The 22,288-nt window shown below is 41.3% G+C and overlaps 2 protein-coding genes across 3 annotated transcripts; one reads left to right on the top strand and one right to left on the bottom strand.

Annotated features, from left to right (window-relative positions):
- Positions 1-1,562: 1,562 nt before the first annotated feature.
- VPS4B (vacuolar protein sorting 4 homolog B) lies at positions 1,563-21,601 on the bottom strand. Of its 2 annotated transcripts, none has more exons than XM_031589267.2 (11): positions 21,411-21,600; positions 18,818-18,929; positions 17,517-17,667; positions 16,247-16,314; positions 11,841-11,960; positions 11,459-11,615; positions 10,532-10,680; positions 10,280-10,361; positions 8,586-8,805; positions 5,564-5,701; positions 1,563-3,710 (listed from the first exon to the last, which is right to left on the bottom strand). In XM_031589267.2, exons 1-11 carry the CDS (start codon positions 21,426-21,428, stop codon positions 3,609-3,611), a joined length of 1,317 nt encoding a protein of 438 aa, XP_031445127.1. In that variant the 5' UTR covers positions 21,429-21,600; the 3' UTR covers positions 1,563-3,608. The 2 variants fall into 2 exon arrangements, 1 of the variants encoding a protein (XP_031445127.1); XR_004166308.2 differs by having other exon boundaries at positions 3,613-3,710; positions 5,564-5,637; positions 21,411-21,601.
- On the top strand, positions 12,828-16,230 carry LOC149918428 (uncharacterized). The gene is made up of 2 exons (XM_090137029.1): positions 12,828-12,902; positions 13,021-16,230. Exon 2 carries the CDS (start codon positions 13,110-13,112, stop codon positions 14,046-14,048), a length of 939 nt encoding a protein of 312 aa, XP_089993155.1. The 5' UTR covers positions 12,828-12,902; positions 13,021-13,109; the 3' UTR covers positions 14,049-16,230.
- Positions 21,602-22,288: the final 687 nt, after the last annotated feature.

Genomic DNA, 22,288 nt, shown 5'->3' with positions numbered 1-22,288 from the left:
GGAAGGAAGGAGTGTGCAGCAAAATCAAGGTGCTCCTGCATATTTCAACAATTCAGAGCCATTAAAAAGCTCCCTGTCATGATAATCTTCAGAAATAACGTGAAAAAATACATAGCAGAGCAGATTTTCATTAGGAAGACGTCTAAATAAACACAAAAAGTAGATCAAACAGTGGCTAAACAATATTTAAGCAGTTTCTTTGCTTCAGCTGCCATAGAGCAAACTATGATCAGGCATATCTGACTGACAGGAGCACAAACAAAAACTGATTCAAGGGTATCTGCCCAAATAACATGTGTTCTGCTCCACTCATTATAAAAAAAGCAATCAACTCAACTCTGAAGATTAGTAGTAGTTGAATAATAATAATAAAATCAAAACCAAACAAACCTTACCAATTTCTAAGATAGACAAAACCAACACTTAAATCAGGGAAGGAACAGAACTCTGGATTCAGAGGTTAATCAGGTGACACGGGAAAAGATACAACCAGAGAATTTAATGAGTTTTTCTAACTCGATGAATATGTGTGTTGAGATATGTAATGAGTGACAGAAAATCCAGTGTTAGTCAGTGGGAAGAAACATTTGTGGAGAACAAAGCAAGCATAGATACAACTGATTTAAAAAGTATTTTACCCATAGAAAACATTTTTTCATATTACAGTCAGAGGTAGGAATAGCACTAGAAGTTAGGAAAAAAATGTAGGCCAAGTAGTCAAAGACTAGTCACAGCTGACAGCATGAAAGATATACAAGTCATTTATCCAGTGCTTAGAGGTTCTGGTTATGTAAAGCAAATATAACCTTTAATCAACTATAAACCAGGTAGCACTGTTTAGAGTACATAGGTTGCTCTGAAAGTAATGCCTCCTATTTATTTCCACAGAAACTACAACTGATACAAAGAGTGCAGTAACACTGTTTGACAGAGCATATTCTCAGCTACAAAACACTACTTTTCAACTCAGTCACAGTTAGCTCTGCATTTTCACCAGCAATGACCGAGAGCCCGCATGCTGTGCTCACTGAAATCTGCACCAGTGGAGGTGCCCCACTGAAACTGCTGCTGAAACGCACCACCCACTGCCTCACTGTGTTCACATCCATTGCTTGGCCTCCATAAATATTCAGCAAGCATTGATGAATGTCAACAGGTATAATTTTTTCCTGTGTGGAGGAATTCAATGACACACCTCTGCTTCATCTGCACTCCTATGCCAAATGTCATTCTGTCAGACTGCCCCTCTGCTGCCATCTGTTGCACAGCAAGAGCACATAATGGAATACTGGTAGGAAGGTTCAACCACTACTGCCATGCCACCAACATCCGTCTCTGACACCATGGGCTGATATACTAAAATAGGAGGCATTGCCTTTGGAGTAGAACTCGTAGTTTAGATTAACCCTGAAAACTGAAGTAAATGACACCTCCCCCCTGCCTCCCGCAGCCATTTAGCTACATCTTCTGGGATGACTTAGCTAGGAATCTGTGACAATATATCAACTTATTCTCATTGTACAAAAACAGCAAACCAAAAAGTTACCCTTAGAGCTGCCACATTTCTAACCAGCAGTGTTTATTTGGAATATTTCTAAAAACAACTTGAAACACCAAACAATGTTTCCGTTACAGATGTCGCCCCACAACCGAGCAAGCAGCATGATGCAAGTTAAAACATACAGTATACTTTTCTACGTTAAAGATAAGGGATTACATAGGTTTAGGGAAACCCATCAGACAAACAGACCTACGACAACAACAAAGAAACACATTTCCTGAGAATTTTAAGATTGCCATAAGGACTGTCATTTATAAAGGTCAATTAACAAGTAATTCAGACACTAGCTTCAAACCTCCAGGTGAGAGCCCTGCCAGCCCACTTCTCTCAAGTGTTCACCAGAGGCAACCGAGAACAAACCTGCTGCAACTAAGATTAAGTTTACAAATCACAGTAGCTTGCATCTACACTGGAATTGCCCCGCTTACCCACTGAAAGATCTGCAGCCCACTGAATCACATTCACATTTTCCAGTGCGAGACCAAAGTAAAGCTGTGTAAAACTGAATGCCTTTGGAAAGAACATTTCATTATATTAGTAAACAAAAGCTCAGCACCTTGCAGATGAAAGAATCTGTCTCTAAGTATTTTGTTTAGCTGTCAAACGTAGAAACAAAAATCTACACAAAAGTGATAAATTCTTGAAAGTAACATGGAAGGAATACTCACAGAACATAACTGATATTGTACATTTTACTTCATTTAAGCACAGCAAATTTCACCCATCCTATGATTTATTGGCTACGGAAAAATATGTACATAGAGGAAACCCAAACCCATAAAAAGACAATCATCTATGTGCATATGTACACATAACATATGCATATGAAATGTGCAATTTTATTTTAATGCACGTTAAACAAAGCATATGCACAACAGAGTTGCACAACCATTACAGAACAGAGTGTTCTGGGTACCCTCATGATGTTTCGCATCTACAGCCAGTGCAAACTTACAAGGCACAAACTCAATGCTGACACTGTAGTGTTGTAAGCTCAGGCACGTTTCAATTTGTAGTTCTTCAGAATTATAATCAACAGAAGTGCTACTTTCTGTATTAAAGTGCCAGCCTCTTCCCAAAGATGAAGCATTAAGTTGATGTAACCTGTATGCAATAACGATCAGCGGGGTTCTGAATTAACCTATCACTGCAAAGTCTGTGGCTATATTATGCTATGTGCTCCTCACCTCTGAGACTATGCTGCTTCCCAAAATGCCTCCCCTTACAACCTTACACTCTTCAATAACTACCCATACCTTGCTAGCCTTGACATACAGAATCTTACAGGTACTACTCAATGCTTTTTTCTAACTTTAGCCAAATCTCTGATAAAACCAGATTTAAAAACCCAGCCATCAGGAAATCTTTCACATACTTGCATTTAACGAACCTTTGTTCAATTGCATAGTGGGATGTGTATCAGCTAGTAAAGAGTTAAAAACAAAAGCTTGCTGCTTAAGGCAAAATTTTTAACACAGCACAGCAGAAAAAGCCAAATACCGGGTTCATCAGTATTTAAACAAAGCACTGGCTCATACAGTCTTCTCCTCACAGTGTTTTCTTTCATACTTCAACAGCAAACACACAGTATGCCCAATTAGCAAATCTTGTTGCATTTTCCTAAATGAAAGGAGTAATTAACACATAGGCTGGCAGCTATTGAAAACACCTGACCAATCAGAACTCTTGCACCCTCAAAAAAGGGTTTCTTCTTGAGCCTACCAGAAGTTCAAAACTCACTTGTGCCCAGGTCTAACATAATAGCTAAAACTGAACTGATCATTTAAAAATTACAAATATTTAATGAGTTGCCACATCACTTTGCTAAAATTGTATTTTCGGTATTATTTTTCAATAGAAGACATTTAATAGACGTCTGAAGAAAACAATACAATATAAAAGTGTAAGGGTCTTTGCAAACAGATCTTCTATTCCTCCTGCAAAGTAAGAAAGGAGAGTTTATTGGCATTTATTTGGAGTGCCACTGATAAGGACATGAGAATACTTAAGAAAGCAAAAGTTCTAATGATCCACAGACATCTTTGGCTTAGCCTTCCTGACCAAAGTCTTCTGTAAATTTCTTTAACTTCTCCAGGTCCTGCTCATTAACTGTTGGCTTTGTGCTAGCTAGTGAGCTGAGCATATCAGCCTGTGGGAAAGAAAGCAAGAAAACACGGGTTCAGAAAACATACCACTGCTAACAATATTGCTGTGAAGAAAAGTAAGCTTTAAAAAGCCTTTTAAAACAAGTGGACTGTAGGAACTCTTATTTAAACAAAACTTTGATTAAGCCTGAACATTTCTGTACATGGGTCACTTTTTAGCTTCCTAAAGACAGACAATTAGTGAGTTTTTCAGGAATTAAGCCACAATCTGAGGTTTAGCTTTAAAACAATTCATCCATTCAGCAAGTGTTATTCACCACTGCTTACTGCAACAAACTGAGCTTCCCATCTTTCAGATACACATTTCAATACACTTCTAAGGACATCAGTTTAAAGTGGAAAACAATCACACGTTTCCACATATTCTTCAGTGTCCACCAAAGAATATTTCATTACTGATCTCCAAGCAAAGTTTTACTGCTCATGACTGGTAACTTCTGTTTCTTCAGCTCAGCCACCTTCTTATGTTTATGTTTGGCTACGTTTGGCTTCATCAAGAAAATGGAGGAGTTTGGAAAAAAATCACAAAGGTGTGAACTGAAAATCAGCAGTTAAGAAACCTTGTTAAAAAAAAATTTGTAAGAAAAGTCCTGGCCAAAGGCAAATTAAATGAGAAGATGCTCAACATCTCATGTCACTATAAAAGCACAGGTTAAGTTAAAAGTCAACATCGTGATTTTCTAGACTCTCTCAACTCATCATACAACAGATGCCCTGCTTAGGAAGAATTGAAGTCCGATCTTTTTAATGACAAGGACTGATTTTGGACTCTGAAAGAAGCCCCTGTGCAACGTAGCACATCGGAGCCTACATTCCATTAGGAGCATTGAAGGAATTGTATTTAACTCCAGGAAAGACTGATGAAAAATTCACATAGTTTACACAGGCAGAAGTTTTAAGGCAGGCCTGCACTTGTTCACATCTTTTTGTGCTTCCTTCTGTGTGCAAATATGCACGGATATTTCTCTCCTCAAATATAGTGATGGTTACATGTACGAAGCAGTGCATTCTATTTAGAGGTTTGTGATCCTTATGCAACACACCTTCCTTTCATTCATTATGGAAACATTTGCTTACAGGAATAGACATCAGCACAGATTTGATATCAAGTCTTTCCTTCAAATAAAGCACTTATTCAGAATCTTTTGCTGGTTGCGGATAAAATACAGAACAAGAGCTCAGCAATTTGTAATTTTTTAAGCAATAAATTTCAATTTGTCTCAAATATGATGTTTTATTCTTTAAACAAAAGCAAATATTTTAACATACACAAAAAAATCCATCTGAAAGCTAGGGAGAGCTAGCTGCATTATCTGTGATGAAGTATGATCCAAACTACTAAGTTTGAAGTGATGAAGTAAGATCCAAACTAAGCATTTTACATTGTATTGGTTACACTTGCATTTCTTTTCTGGGCAAAATTTACGTACAGCAGATTATTCTCAATTTACACTGAATATAATTTCCCACTTCTCAGTGTCAATAATAATGCTATAGAGCAAAGAGAAAGTAACATATCATGGGGCAGGAATTCTGAAGGTTTTGAATGAATAAAAGAAGAATTAAAGAAGGGAGGAAGGGTCAGGTGCTGTTTATACTGCATGCCACTAGACAATAACAAACGCTTATCAGGGATGGAGAGCTGACTTGCTGATAAACATACTGTATTGTCGTGCTGTGTGTTGAGATTGAAATGTCATCTGGTATGTCCAAGCATGTCTGAAAACAAATGGCTAAGCCAACTGGCTTGCATGCTGGCTCTAAAAAATCTTGATATTCTCAGGATTCTGCAAAGCAAGAAGCACCACACACACAAAAAAAAAAACAAAAAACCTACCATGGAAACTTTAGGCTCCAGTAATTTATCTCCTGGAACATCCATCCATGTCATTTCTTCAGCTTCAGGATCACCTGGAGAGCAAGGGGTGAACAAATCTACCATGATATTTGGATTCGACACTGATGGTCCTTTTACCTAATAAATAAATACATAAATAAATAAACAAACTGAAGCTGAACATCTTTAGAGCAAAAGCATTCCGTTCATTTTCTGTAGATGCCCCACCCATAGGAAAGTCTTATCCAGTGAAGTGGAATTGTGTAAAGGTGCTGGCATCATTCACTGGGAAACACACAGCAGCAGTCAGATATTTGAACTCACACCATGTCAGAACCAGTGAATCTTTAAGGTAGGAGTGTTTGTAGAAAGCTAATGTGTCAGGACTGCTGTTTGGGGAAGACCACTCTCTTCTTAGTCCTAGGTCACTCTGGGAGTCCATTCACCACTGGTTAACATTTCTAAAGAATTCTCAGTAGTTACTGCTGAGCGTCCCTCAAGTTAGGCAGCCATGGATGTCCTTTTAAGCTTTTACTTACTCCACTACAAAGTTGTGGGCACCTTTTTGGACACAATCTCAAACAGCGCTTGATAGAAAATGGGGCCATCTAGCGGGAGAACAGAAACCATCCTTTTTTTCCAGATACGCGGACAGAACCTCAATAGCTGCATGAGCTGCCTCTTATCTTTTCACAATGCGTATCTAGGAGCTGTAGTTCTACCATCCTTCGTCAGCCAGTGAAGTACCATACATCTCCATGAACACAGAACATATGCAAAGATCAAAAACAACTGTTTCTTTTTAACAGCAGAGAACTGGATTTGCTGTTCCAATCTGCTTTTAAAGAACAGGGAGGAAAAGCAAGGATTATAACATTAGAAACTCACTTGGACAACCCAATATCAATCAGCTGCAACAAGCAATGGTTTACAATGAGTTACAAAAATGCAGCAAAGTGCCAGAAATGGGAGGCAGATCGACTTTTTTTTTTTTTTTTTTTTTTTTTTTTTTTTTTTTTTTTTTTTTTTTTTTTTACAGGAGCAGATAACAATTAGGACAAGGGGGAATAGTTTTAAACCAAGAGAGCAGATTTAGGTGAGATGTTAGGAGGAAACTTCTTACTCTGAGAGCAGTGAGGCAGTGGCACAGCTGCCCGGAGAAGCTGTGGTGCCCCATCCCTGCAGGTACTCAAGACCAGGCTGGATGGGGCCCTGGGCAGCTGAGCTGGTGCTGGCAGCTCTGCCCACAGCACAGGGTTGGAGCTGGGTGGGCCTTGAGGTCCCTTCCGACCCAAACCATCCCATGGTTCTATTTAACTGGGACAAATTGCTATTATGGAAATAGTTAATAAAGCAAAGATTTTCCTTATAAAAATAAAAGTCTGCATCCAATTAAATTAAAACAAAACAAGTGGAATAGACTTGCATCAGAACACTCAAAGCACTGTAGTTTTTTTTTTTTTCTTGTTTGGCAAAAGAGGTAAGAATTGCCTTTGGCTGCTTTGCAAACTGTGGTAACTGAGATTATTTCATTGTTCTGTGGTAGTCTGAGACACGCCTCAGATGTCTGCAAATGTCCATGAAAGGCTAAACTGTGACAACCCACTGGCCAGAAATGTCATCATCGTTTAAAGACAACAATGGATAAATACTTCAGGCATCACTGCTTAAGGGAAGGAATAATCCAGAAAATCCCTGATATATCAAAACAGCTGCTTATTTTTTAAGCAAATGCAGTTTACAACAGTGTCACAGCTTCAAAATACTGTTTCAAAATATTCTTTGATTTTAAACTGGAAACATTCCTCAAAAAAACTATCGAATATTCCTCCCCACCACCAAAATTACAGGCTTCTGGCATATTTTAACAAGTTGATGAGGTTTCCTCACTGCAAGCACTGGAATTTAAAAAGATGTCTTATATTCTGAACCATATTGTATTTAAGCATTCCTCTCCCTTGGTGTCTTAAGCCGAATGTGTTCCTTTTAACTATGTAGAGAAAAGTGCCTACCTTCAGTTCACACTAACTCTAGCTGTTCAGTTTAGGGCCCTGGATGAGCTACTGGTAAAAAAAAAAAGCAAAAAAAAAACTATCATCATAACTGATGACCAAGAACTGCTGCCAATACAAGTTGCATGTACGACACAAAGAGCAACAAAATGAAAGCTTTGGAAGCTTCACTTTACAGAGTCAAAAGTCTCTACAGATAACAAGAATCCACCTTCACCTGAAATACATGAATTTCTGTAAAAACAAAGTTTGCAGTAAAAATGTAAGCAGAGATCATTTTAGTTTGGATCTCTAAAAACCAAAATAACAGCAAGAAAAAACTAGACAAGAAAAATACTATCATGTTATTTATACAATGTGGGTGTAACTGCACGATAAGCAAGAAAGAAGTCTTATCTATCTATAGTTTCAACACCCTTTTCAGACAGCAACTAAGTGTAAGGCAGTTTCCACTTTACAGCAGCATCCATAAGATGTTCCTTGCTGCCCCAGCAGTGACAGACCTTGCTCAGCTGTCTTGCATCTTTACTACTGTCACAAGTAACATTAGGGGACTCAGTGTTTTTACTGGAATCTTACAAGAATCTGAATTTTACAGTTTGAAGGACATCCTGAACAAGCAGTTGTGCACTTGTAATTCATCTGTTCCCATGTATATAAGGAATACATTTACAGACACACACACACACACACACACTCTAGAAAAACAATTACATAACTTGATATAGAAGAAGAGCACAACTCTGACACTGATTTAAGCTGAACTTCAAACCAAATGCTTTTAACAAGAGGTGAAGATTCATTAGAGCTTGGATTACACAGCATGAATAGCTAGAAACTTATGGCAGTACTTCTAAGTACTCTTTTGGTAGGTAAGAGGAACAGCATACACACATCTGTAAGCACATGGTATTACCCCAAACCGAACTTGGCTTACTTACAAAAAGTTTTCAGATCAAGTTAATTCCCAGAGTTGAAGCAATATGAAAAACACTGGATTTTTTACTTACTTTTTTAAAGTGAGTAGCTGATTGCACTTTTCTAACAGGCTGCATCAGGGCATCGCGTACAATGATGCTGATATCTGCACCAGAATAGCCATCGGTTCTTTTCCCAAGCTCCCGATAATCTGCTTCTGTTAGGAGATTTGGAGTTGACCCAAGGTGCAGTTTGAACATGGCAGCCCTGGCGTGGTCTTCAGGTAAAGGAATATAAATACGCTTCTCAAACCTGGTTTCAAAAAGATAAAAGCAAAACACTCCACAGACACTGGCTCACACAGGTGCACAATGGAAAGAAGTTTATGCAAATCAGCACATACTTTGGTCCTACATGAAACTACTTCTTTCTAATGTTGTATTATAAATGTTTTCAAAATACATCTCAGATATTCTGCCTGTTCTCATTAATAATACTATAGCTATGATAAGCTAACATCTACAATTGAACAACTACTTCCTTTTTATGACAAAAAAATCTCTTCAGATTGTAGTTTCTCCAGGTTCACTCCAGCAGAGTTTGTGCTTTAAAAGAAAATAACTGAAGGAAAAGGAGTCTTTTAGTGTTTAAGCATATCTGAACAGTTTTCACACTCAAAAAAAGAGCTGCCTGATAAGACGTTCACACAACCAGTTTCTACAGAGAATGTTGTAGTTGGAAACAGATTTGAAGTCTTACTCTCAATATAGTTGTTGGTAGAAATGGTTAATAATTGCAGTGCTTCCTTTGAAGCATCTGTTCTCAAAGAGAGGACGACCTCCCACCAGGGAAGCAAGACCAACTCCAAGTTCTGTAGAACACTATTAACTTCCTATATGTAACAAAGAGAGCCAAAACCATGACAAATTAATTCTATTACTGCCATGCTCTACCAGCTCCTTTATGTTTTACAGACAAGAATGAGAGATAATCGTTCACACTGCAAAGAATGACTTGAAATTTTAAGTACCATGTTCACTTCTTATACTTTTTAAGAAACTACACTCCCACGGAATGGAAGCGACCTCTGGAGGCCACATGGTTTAAATTCTCCAGTCAAAGCATGGTCAAGTTGAATTAAGTACATGATAAAATGACACTGTCACCAAAAAGCAATGTTTCTTTATCCTACAAAAACTACCATAATAAAGATTGTATTTTCATCACAACATAATCACATTTAGCACATAACTGCATTTGCCCTTTGCTGCTCTGTAGCTGGAAGATCCAGCTAATCTGATACAAATACAAACGTCATCCTATCACAGAAATGCAGCTGAAACATACACCAAAAGATCACACAAGTTGTGTGACCAGAATAGCAAAAATCACACTTCTGTGTTCCAAAAAATTCTGTGAAATTACTCAAGCTATTCAACAGTTTGCTACAGTTGAAAATGATGGCTCTGCCCTCTCTTACCCTTTTGACTTGCTTATGTGAGTATGGGGGGCAAGGTACAACCAGGAAACCAGTCAGCAAAGAAGCAGAATTTTTTTGCTTAGTTGAATGGAATTAGCTGACTAAGAAATCACATAAATTACAGGACAAACGTAAGAGTGAACAATCCATTTCTTATGTGAAGGGGATATTTGACTCAGTCCATCTCATGAGCCATGTCTGCAAGGATCAAGCAAATCACTCACTCAGCAGCCTCACAATGAATCCTCACAATAGCTGCAAATTTCTGACCATAAACATAAATACATCAATCATAAGCCAACATACCTTCTCCTGATAGCAGAATCCAAAACCCAGGGTATGTTTGTTGCTCCCAAGACCAATATTCCTTCATTATCAACACCAACCCCTATACCAAGGAAGAAATAATTTCACCACTTAGAAAATAAAGAGACTGCCTGATAATATTTGAGAACATTTACAAAATGTAATGGAGTAAAGCTGCAGATCTTTTCACGTGTAAGCTATGTATTTCATGCATAGCTGAACTCCTCTGATTCTGAAAACTATTAAACTTACCTTGCATCTGGACTAAAAATTCTGTTTTAATCCGTCTAGCAGCCTCGCTTTCATTTTCACTTCTTGACCCACACAGTGAATCTATCTCATCAATGAAGATAATAGAGGGCTTGTTTTCTCTGGCAAGCTGGAACAGGTTTTTCACTAATCTTAAAAAAGGAAACAGCTGCAGTTACCTTAATGTGCAAACCAGCAAGAACACGTAACTTTGGATTATGATGCAGTGATTTTGTTAAGAAAAAGCTAAAAATAAAAAATAAAACGAATCCCACATAAGATATTAACAAAGCTACTCAGAGATACAACACCCTTTCAGCTCCAATAACTCTGCATTATGCTGAGATACCACAGAATAAGGTAAATTCAGGCTTCCTGATCTTATTAACATATCGCATCATAACAAACAAACATGCAGAATGAATATTTCATGGTGGTCACCATTTCCAACCCATATATGCCCATCTTTTATGTCTTCAAGATTTTGTTTGAAAACAGAAAGTAGGAAAAAAACCTTCACACAGAGAAAGAAACATGTGTTATATGCAGGGCTACTGCAACAGATGAGCCAGAAGGGGACAAGAATCAAAGTATCCCAACACTTCAGACCACTTCATTGTACATCATACACATCAGAGCTGGGTTCAGAAGGGCATTGATCACCACTGTGCTCCTGATACCTTTGTCTGAACTAGTTTTAAAAACAGTCTTGAGTACTGAAGAGCAGTCCAGCTGCTGCAGCACAACATACAGTGCATTACGGTACCTTCATCTGACACTGCTCTGAAGCACAGAAACATCTAATCTTTGCTTTAACAAGACACATGAACTTTCCTTCAAATTTAATTTCTTTAGAGTGTCCTATCTAGCCCTGAAAAATTACTTTCTTCTTGGTAATATTTTCCTGGAACTCGGGAAACTCCAACTTACTTTTCACTCTCTCCCAACCACTTTGAGACCAGGTCAGAAGAAGATACTGAAAAGAAAGTGGAATTGTTTGCTTCTGTTGCAACAGCTTTTGCTAGATAAGACTTTCCTGTTCCTGGTGGTCCAAAAAGAAGAATCCCTCTCCAGGGTGTTCTCTTTCCTGCAAGAAAGAAATCAGCAATCATCAAAACACTGTATCAAGAGCAAATCTATCTTTCTCATGAAGCCTCCCTATTTTAAAGTTTTCTGTATGTACCTGAGAAACATCATGAACAGCTTAGCTTGAGCCTCTGATGTATCAGCATAATGCTCTGCTCAGACTCTGCTCACACTACTCACTTCAACATTAGTATTTAGAACAGGAAATAAAAGCTGTAATACAGACCTGTGAACAAGTGTGGAAATTTAATGGGCAAGATCACTGCTTCTTTAAGTGCTTCTTTGGCACCTTCAAGGCCAGCAACATCACTCCATTTCACATTTGGTCGCTCCATAACAATGGCACCTATAAGAAAAGATAGTATAAATCAGTGAGGCACTGATCTTCCACTGTTCGATACCATAAATTTGAAAAAAGAAATCTACACATATGTTTACATAAAATAAAAACAAGCCATTTCCACACAAATTTGAACATCAAACAATGCTAGTCAAACGTATATCATTTCTACAGAGATTTGGCTTTTTTTTTTTTTACTACAATAAACCATCAATAAGCAGAGAGTTGTTAGAAGTTCTACAATGTGCAAAGCTACTCTGTAACTGATCAGCAAACATGCCAACAGCAGTTACAGAAGAGTACACCTCCTAAAAGGAGATCAACAAGATGTACAACGTGATGAAGCACGCTCCCTAGAGTACATGGCACAGAAAAGCACAAACAAAAACCCTACTGTGAGCACTCCTAAATTAAAAGTAGTAGAGACCAAGATCAATTTGTATTGCATCCAAACCAGAAGAGGCAAAGAAGTATCTAAGTTGCAGAAAATGTGAACAGCTTACAGAAGATGGATTACTGTGGAGAAAATAAATATGTGCAATTTTTATTTCCCCAAATATATCGCCATTACAAAAAAAAACAAAAACACAGAATAATGGAAGGAAATTGAGGCCCAGGCTGGAGCCCCAGCACATGCAGCAATGAACGGTGAGGTCACCAACCAAGGGGTTGTGATGTCAACAATGGAGATCATTGTGACCTCACTAGCAAAACTCACTAGCCCTCCCTGTATAGATTTGGGCTCTGGCAGAGACCAGTGTGCACTCGTGCCTGGACTCCAGTTGAGCACAGCTGCGAGACTTGGAGCACTGAGCGAGTTGGTTGCGTTGAGCTGTGGGGCTGCTGGCACCAGTTCTTGGTGCCCATCCCACAGCATCACCAGCGTTTCCCCCAGCCCTGCCTGCTCAGGCAGCTGGGGCCGCACAGGGTGCGCTTGTAGCGGCAGAGGTGAGTGGTGCAGGACATCATGGCCCCTGCAGCAGCCGGTGGGGAACAGGGACTGGGAGGGTTTGCCCCTGAGGGACCGGGGCAGCGAGTGACCGTGGCCTCTCTCTCTCTTTTGCAGTTCGTAACACCTTCTGCTTGCTGCAGCACCAGGGAGGGGAGCAGCTTCCCAACCTCAGCTCTCCCCAGCCCACCGCACAGCCCGGGGCCATGGACGTGGCATCCGAATGGATCTGCCCCATCTGCGGGCAAATTCGGGAAGATGTCAGCTACGTGACCCCCTGCCAACACCAGCTGTGCTACGGCTGTGCCATCTGGTGGGCAAACAGGAAGCCGAGTTGTGCCGTATGCGGGCACGAAATAACAACCATCCGATACTCGGTGAGGTCGGATGACGATTACCTGGAGTGTGCTGTCCCGCAGCCCGCAGCGCACTCGGATCCAGGCCTGCAGGACGAGCAGGGGCCTGCAGAGCCGGTGCTCATCCCACCTGAGCACAGCTTCCCTGCTGAGGTCTGGACTGCATTTTTCAAGGAACATCCAGAAGACCTCGAACCCCTGCTCCAATGGCTGCAGGAGGAGTTTCAGCAGGTGTCCACCAATGGCTGGTGGGAAGTGGAAGCGGGACAGTGGACCACCATCAACTTCCTCTGTGAGCTTGGGCTGGATGAGGAGGTGCTGGTGCGGGAGCTGCATTCGATCACTGATGGCAACGCGGTGCCGTTTGTAAGAAGGCTCTTCAGTACCATTGCAGCCCTGTACGGCCCCACAATCCGCCACCAGCTGGACCACCAGGTCAGCCACGCTGCTGGAGGACGGGAGGACAGCCCTGCAGCCAGCCCCATTACCAGCACCTCCCATCAGGAGCCTCCTCCTTCAGGCCCAGGTCGCTCCACCAGCCCCGCAGGGCCCAGCACCGAGGAGCCGCCCGGCGGCTCTACTGGGGGACCCGGGCACCCCAGCACCGCCACCGCGCCCTCGGCACAGGAGCCGCAGGAGGAGCCAGGGCAGGCGGCGGCAGCGGGCCCCTCCGCCCGGGGCAGGGACCGCTCGCGTGGGGGGCCCCGGCGCCCCCCGAAGAGGAAGGCCAGCAGCAGCCGCCAGGACTCGACCCCACCCCGCAAGAGGCGGCCCCGGCGGCGGCGCTAGGCCGGCACCGCACTGCCGTCAGAGCGCGGCTCCGGCGGGCTGGGAGGACATCTACCTCTCGGCCTGCTGCTCGCAGAGGAAATGCGGGGATTCAAGGGAGAATAATTAGAGCACAAGCTGCAGAACAAGATAAACAGCATGGGAAAGAAATGCTAAGGACAGAGAGTGCCTCCAAGTGAGACAGAAGTCAAGCGAGCTGTGTGATCACCACACGATGCCAATCTAAGTGGAAGAAGAGCACGTGGCTAGGAACGACTCGTGACTGATTGGAACTCTTCCGAAATGAACTATTCCTAACTACCTTATCTTTATGTAATCAAGCACTCTTATCATTTCAGTTGCCATTTTTGTCTACAAAGGTTTTTCTGTAAGTTCACAACCAGTTTCTGCTAGCTATTTTCTTGTCACTTTCCCCTTATGCTTTCAGAGCTCTGTGAATTGGTTGATGTCTGTTTTCTACAATGGAAAGTGTACTACTACTCATGGCTAACAAATAAATCAAATGACATTTGCTCACTTTTCATCCACGTCCTTAGAGATTTTTACTTTACCTGCATGCCTTCCTCATCAGATTGAAAGGAATATTTTTTGCTTGCAATCCATATACAGGAATCCAGCCGCTCACTTTTAATGCTCTAAATACTTCTGCTAGGTTGATTAAACTCAGTTTTTCTTTAAGATTGTAACCAGATTCCATCACTAAATTAAACAGTAGAACAGGTAGGAACAAGAGATTAGTTCCAAGTTATCAGTTATCTGGACCTGACATGCTGTAACTGAAATCAGCACACTGCAAGACATTACCATACCAGGAAACAAACGGAATGGGACATCGTGGCTTCCTTGTTTTGTAGGTGTAAACTAACAGCTGGAAGACTAAGCAACAGAATGCAAAAGGTCTTTAAAATTCTGAGAGTTCATGACAATAAACCCACAACTATGTTCCAGTTTGAATTTTAGTGGCCACTACTCCCACAATGAGTCAAGTTGCTGTTATAATCAAAATGTTGATAAGTAACCATAGATGTGGAAGGCTCCTTAAGACCAAGTCAGCTAAGAGTAACAAAGCAGTAAAACTGAATACAGGGCATATCTGTAGGTGTCACAGGAATTAAAATGAAGATGAATTAAGTGAAAGCTGCCCAGAGCTTACGCTGAATAGGAGACTCCTATGTTAAGTTTAAAGACACCAGAGATCTCACATCTCAGACGTTGAAAGCAAGAACCTTATAGTTTATAGGAAACACTTCAAGAAGTGCCAGGTGCAAGACACTGTTTGTTGATGAACTGAAGGTCAGATTAATTTGAGAAGAAACAAAACGGTTATAGTGAAGCACAGGCTAAGAGTCCAATGCTTAATGATTTTACAATATAGGAAATTGTCCCACAGGACCACACACAGAATTGAGTAAGTGTGCAGAGAAGCAGAACTATGGCACAGTTTACAAATGTGTACAGCAGATCCTGTGATGACAGAAGCTGAGAGATCAGACAAATGCATTTGATTTCTGTCAGTGAAAATAAGCAGGAGAATGAAGTTTCTTCATATCAATACACATCATGTGGCAGGGAAGCTGTCACCAATTTCTTACCATCAAGGAGTAATAAATACCAAGCTAAGCCACTTCTTTACTGCATAAAAAACTACTACTAGCTGCTATATATTGCATCACTGAATGTGTACAGCATGTTATTTCAAAAACAATTATGTTATTCAACTGAGTAACATGCCTCATCACAGCAATATGAGGAAATCCGGACGGTTGCTATGAACCAACAAGAAACCATCTTCCCACCTTATCTACTTGAGTTCGAGCCTGTGAAAATGGTCCTGCTTATTCTACGTACTTGGATGGCATCTGTTACTCTGGCCTCTACGCAATAATATGGCAACGCACCTAAGAGTAAAACTGGCACAGTCTAACAAAATATCTGAGATCCTGCAACTATTCCCTTTGGAAAGTGTTTTCTTGATAAATAATACAATTTCAACATATTCATCACTGAATTTCATGGCATGCAAACCCATACTGTCATTAAGACTGTACTTCTGGACATAAAGAGTATATACTAGTTGAACCACTTAAAGTTAACGAGTTAACTGGCAAAAAACCCAAAACCAACAACAAAACCAAACAACTAGAAATTCACCTGACCAAAGCCACCTCTATTTATATAAATGGAGGCTTCAAAGTTACCTTGAAGTTGATTCTGTAGTTTCTTTTTCTCAGGATCCTCTGACTCTCCTTCCCCATCACTGTCATTCCTGATATGGAAACAAGAAATAAAACGTTGAAATACACAGAGAGACGCTGTCTTAAGTTACGAATCAGAAAGCAAGTAGAGAAGACATCACTCTAAGAAATGAAAAACCTTACAATTTGAGATTCTTTCAGCTCTCTACAAGTTTACATCACTGTAGTCTTGTTTTTCTACACTAATTCCCCCCACTCCAACCATTTCAACTTCCTTGCAGACCTGAGCCCTCCCTCTTAACTCGCTTCTATGCGTGTTGACTCAGCCTTTAGGAAACAAAAGCAGCAAAATGGTTTCACTGTAGATGCCGGCACTTACTCCTTGTCCAGAATTGCAACTGGACTTGGTCAATTTCATTTAGTACTATGAAACTCTCTAGTCTTGTCAAAGTAAAGCAAACTGGAAGTTAGAAGTAGAAAAAAGTAGACGAGATAAGGAACAAATGGAATGGAGACATGTAGCCTCACGCTTCCTTCTACTATAAACCAGCAGAACGCAGTACAGCTCAAAAAATAAGTCATGAAATGAGCAGACAATGAAAGACACTGAAAATCAGGTGAAATTTCAAGAGATGACTGAGCAGTTCTAGCTGTTCAAGACTACCAAAAAAGGCAATCTCACTCAGAGACACCACTGTGAAACACTTCTTTTACCTCAGCAAATACAAAAGAGGCTTTGCTTGTTCAGGTGGGCTGATTCAGCTCTCAGACGTGCAAAACGAAAAACAGATCTAATAAAAGGAAAGCAGTGGATAGGCAGGAGCAAGGTAATAGAGCGATTCAGACCATCGGAACATCAGCCCGTGACAGAACCTTGTTACCTCTTATCAAATGTGAGGCAAATAAAACTTAAACCACAGTAATCATCACCAAATCTGAATTTATTTTCTAGCTATTAAGTATTCACATGCAGAAGAATTGTGTCACTAGGCTCACTGTCATTGAACCCAAAAAGCAAGTATTAGTGTGAAACAGCTTTCATTCTCCAGTGAATTTCCTATGAAAGCATTCAAAGATGTATCAAACAACCACAAAAAAGCCTGTGATATTAATTCACATTATTTTTCCTTTTTAAGCACACTGTACTTCAGCATTAGCAGTTATCTGAGGTGAAGCACTTGAAAAACACTATTTGAAACGATCTCTGAAGAGCTGAATCTTAGAATAAGCTGAGTTCAGAAAGTATTTTGCTTTACCTTCTCCCAAAACATACCCTTTTCCATCAGAAGGACCAGACTCTTTAACTGGCTTTGGTGCAGTTTTTTCTCTCTTTTTCAGATATTCTTTCAGTTTTTCTGCTCTGTCCAAGTATTCTGCACACTTCACTCTAATGCTCTGTTTTGCTTTATCACCCTGTGCTTCATCTAAGAGTTTGAAGAGAAACAATGCTTTGTTAACAGCAAAATACACATGCATCATTCAGAAAATATCCTTATGTCTTATCAAGATACCTCTTTTGGGGCTTACCACATATCCAAATGTTTAATTTATTTATTTTTCCCCTATGCCATGGAAAGAAGTGACAGGAAAGAAGTTAATGCCTACAAATCAAAGGTAAATAATCACTTACAAATCAAATATACACCTCAACATTGCTTTGCCTTAAAAACTTGACTGAACAGGAGTAAGGACAATGACACTGGAAGCTTTTTCTGTCAGTCTCTCAAACTGCTATACAGTGTCTTAAACATCTGAAAAAACAAGGAATGGTTTAACAGCCACAGTTCTGTTAGTTACTACTGCAGTATTTCAAATCAGCAACCAAGCTTGAAAATACGAAGCTCATGTGCTAATTTCCCAAAAATACATCAGTACTACTAAAAGCACAGGAAGTCGTTCTCTGACAAAATCCAAAAGAAAAACGGACAATATAATTTATGTTTATCAATCCCCAAGTAACTGTAAAGGAAACAGTGCTCTTTGTCTTGTCTTCCAAGTCATAGGACTTCTGTGAGTGCACTCATGTCAGGCCAGCAACCCTAGACCACTCAAGTTAGGCCTGTTACCTAATTCCTTAATGTAAAGGAAATGCATTTTTTGTATACAAACATTGGACACGAGGCAAAAGGCACACAGAAATGTGAAAACAAAGGCATAAAATAATTACAAGGGAATGAAAACTAAAGAAAAACGAGAGAATACAAGTCCACCTCATACATTTTGCTGGCCAAGTTGATTAGCGTGACTGATATAAATTAGTAAAAACACCAGTAGGAAAACGATAGGAAAGTAAAAGGCATGATTTAATGAGCAAAAAACAACCTGTGGATGCTACTAAGAGTTCTTACAAGAAGGGAGCAGGCATGCTGTATACTGAGGACAAAAGTTGCATAATATACCACCTTTGGTATGTTATATTTGGTATATACATTGCATAATATACCACCTCAGCCAAACTACAGAGAGCAAGTGTCAACTGACAAGGACAGTCAGAAGTTAAACACTGATTCCAATAGAGGAGGCTACTCCAGGCAATATAAAACTTGACTTCATAACCCAATGCATTACACTTACATTTAACGACGTGGATAAAATACTGCACAGCATGCTGGTACAAACGGAAGGCTTCTTCATAGTTTCCTGCTTTATCTTCTTGTGCTGCCTTACTAGCAAGGTCTATCGCTTTCTGTAACACAGGTAAATAATTCGAATGAGTGCTGTGTGAGTGTTCTGTGTGATCAAAGAGATTTTAAGCTGCTGCTCTGACCACCTTTTGGTGGCCAGCTTTTCTGCTCTTTGATGTCTACCCAAAACAGTTGATGTTATTGAAGATTTGCTGTCAGTTGCCTTCATCAAATCCTACTGGCATCAGAGTCACTACTGGAAGAAAATAATTACAAAGCAATAAAAGCAGCACCCTTTCCCTTCTGACCCAGTGTCAGGAGTTAGTTTCAAAGACTCATTATTTAGTAAGCTTCTCTTGAAGGCTTTAGGTACTTGATATGCAAGTGAGAAATTCTAACCATCTCTCCAGTGCGCATATGGGGGGACAGGAAATGTACCTAAATTATCACAGAAGTTAAGGACAATTTAGAGATGGATTTTTATTTGTTTGCTGAGCTAATTTCAAATGCATCTGGTTGTAATCTAAGACACCACACAGGCCTGTGGATTCATTGATATTACTGTTACTCCTTTGCTCTTGAGTGCTTATCATTACATTTCGTTCCTTGGAACATCCGTACTTCTTCGGGACAATTAAAAATGACAATTCAATGACTAAGGCATGTATGCTTAAAAAAGCCAGAGTTGACTAACGCTACCTAGAACTTCCACAGCCCCATATGCATTTTGCTACCTTCTGCCAGTTTATTTCCCAAGGCACAGATAGCATGCCCATGATGACTGTGCTAACATCAGGCAGCAAGGTGAAGATGTTCAACCTCATCACAGGATTCTCACTAGACACTGCTGTGCACGTACTCTCAACAGTAACCAGACACTCTGATGTGTCTCAGTCAAAACCAAGCCGATAAACTGAAGCCACCAGAGAAGGAGGAGCAAAACTTCTATTGTTTTGTCTTGCTTTTTTGGAAGATCATCTCATCGGATCCATCTGAAATTAAGAGTAATTTATTTCAAAACAATCACCTGACAAATAAGACTAAGGATCCTTTGTGACAAGTGTTGAAAACAGAGCAAACACCTGTTTCTTTGAAACAGAACTTAGTCTTTCCTCACTGCTGCCCTTATGCTGTCCTCTACAAACCATTCAAATTCAGCACAACAAAAACGAATTCGAGACAATAATTTCTGTTACTTTAGTGATTTAATTACCACAAGAACAGCCCAATGATTCCTGGATGCAGTACAACAAAAGCAGAACTATGATACAAGCGACACTATATTCAAACAAGAGCTGGACTTGATGATTCTTGTGTAACACTTCTAACTCAGGATATTCTATGATGCTATGGTTCCATGTTCTAAATGGTAAAGACTGCCTCTGTTTAATGGTAAGTCTCCTAACAGGGCATCTTTGAGCCTTGCTCCTCTGAAATACAAAAACAAAGGCCTACATCATATACTGGCTATTTCTGGTGTTTCTCTTTTAAAACAAAAACTCAGAAAACCATCACTTGAGTATTAGACTCTCAGCTCTGGAACTTGATTAAATTAAAAAGTCTCTTAGCCTGCTACTGCAATGAAAAACACCAGTATCAAACAGAAAATAATTTATATGAAAGTTGTAGGAAACAAGGCATAGCTGTAACCATAGATGAGGCACAAGCTATATCTATGGGGCTATAGTTTGATAGCTGGATGAAAACCACCCTCAGAATGAACATTGGCTTCGCTCTCCTGCTTACTCTGAGCCCTGCAGTTTCACAGAAGGGCTCAGGTTGGAAGGAACCATAAAGTCCATCCAGCTCCAATCCCAATTCCATGGGCAGAGCTGTCCTGGGCTCCATCCAACCTGGCCTTGAGCACCTCCAGGGATGGGCACCACAGCTTCTCCGGGCAGCTTGTGCCAGAGCCTGGAATCCCTCTGAGTAAGGAGTTCGTCCTAATATCTAACTTAAATCTCCCCTTTTTTGGTTTAAAACCATCCCCCTTTACCTTATGTCTATCAGACATGCAAAAAATCAGTTCCCCTCCTGTTTATAAGCTCCCATCAACTACTGGAAGGCCGCAGTGAGATCTCTCCCAGCTTGGTCAGTATAAGCACTACACAGCCTTAAGCTTACAGGCACGGACATGATTCAAACAGGTCTAAAACTACTTTTTGCATAGATTATTCCTGGATCTATTTTGAACCGACAACACAAGCAGTTACACTCCCACAACGGAAGGCTAAAATAAAAAAAATAAAAAGGAACAGAGAGCAGACAAGCATTTCCGAGAGCAGTGCTCTCAGCAGAACCGCAGTCCAAAGTATGCCTCCAATTCACAGCAGGCCACAGTCTCACCCCAAAGGCCACGGGACCTTCCGGCTCCAGCCGCACAGAGGACTACCCGGAGTCCTGCGGCGCTTCCGAGCCCCCTCCCGGGCCTCCTCGACGCCCCGCCACCGTCGGGGTGGCTTCTGCCCCCAGGCCCAGCCCGGCGCCCCACCCCGCCGAACCCGCCCTCCCGCCCCGCCGGGGTTCAACAGGACCCACGGTACCTGCAGGTTGCCCGCCATGGCGGGGAGCCGGGAAGAACGCGAGACGAGACCGACTGCGGCTGACCGGAGCCGCCCTTCCCACCACCGCCGACCCACCGAACCGAAACGCCGGCCTCCGCCAGCCGCTTCCGCACCTCAGCGCCGGCCGGCCCGCTTCCGCTTCCGGGAAGCGCCCAGCGCGCGTCACCTGACGTCAGCACGCCGCGCCCCGCCCCGCCCTGTCCGAGGGGCTGTGCGCAGGCGGGCGGGGCGCCGGAAGCGGAAGTTGGTGGGCTGGCGGGTAGCAGTGCGGCTGAGGGAATGTGGGCGGTGTCAGGTCCGGGGCTGACGTAGGGAGTAGGGCTGAGCCGGGTTGGGATCTGATCTTTACCTGCTGCGGAGAGCCTGCTGTAGCAGGGGCTGGGCCGAACGCTCTCCAGATGTCCTTCTAGTCTCTGCGATTCTGTGATCGTTTCTATGAAATGTTAAATGGTCGTTTACCGGGTTTTGAATAAATCTCGTTTTTCTCCTCGTGCCTCACGTTTGGGACACAAAGACATTTTTTGCTTATATCTCTGCTTTTTCATACCATTTGCTTGCTTTCAGCAGCACTGTCTTTTGCATAATCTGAGAACTGAATGCTTTTATTCACAAAACCAGCTCTTAATAACTCCTGACAGTCATAAGCAGTCAGGCGTTAGTCACCTGCGGCTCAGTGGTAAAACTCAGCTCACAGGTAGTGTCTGCAGAGTAAGAGCAATGCTATGACTCAGAAAGCGCTGCACATTATAAATGAATCTTGTAAACTTGCTACATGGATTTCAAACTTATGAACTTCTGCTAAGTCGGTGCAGCAGTTGTGTTAAATTAGTGTCATTATCCTTCCCCATGTTATTGTA

This window comes from Phasianus colchicus, chromosome 3, assembly GCF_987193195.1.
Source record: "Phasianus colchicus chromosome 3, bPhaCol1.hap1.1, whole genome shotgun sequence".
In the NCBI taxonomy this organism is placed as follows: Eukaryota; Metazoa; Chordata; class Aves; order Galliformes; family Phasianidae; genus Phasianus; species Phasianus colchicus.
This window is presented reverse-complemented; position numbering and strand designations above follow the sequence as displayed.

Excerpts from the sequence above, each read along its gene's own strand:
- LOC149918428 (XM_090137029.1), top strand. The coding sequence starts at position 13,110 with ATGGACGTGGCATCCGAATGGATCTGCCCCATCTGCGGGCAAATTCGG.
- VPS4B (XM_031589267.2), bottom strand. Across the intron at positions 10,681-11,458 it reads TGGTTGGGAGAGAGTGAAAA|ATTAGTGAAAAACCTGTTCC; the intron begins GTAAGTTGGAGT and ends TCCTTTTTTAAG. Across the intron at positions 8,806-10,279 it reads GATTCTGCTATCAGGAGAAG|GTTTGAGAAGCGTATTTATA; the intron begins GTATGTTGGCTT and ends TTTTGAAACCAG.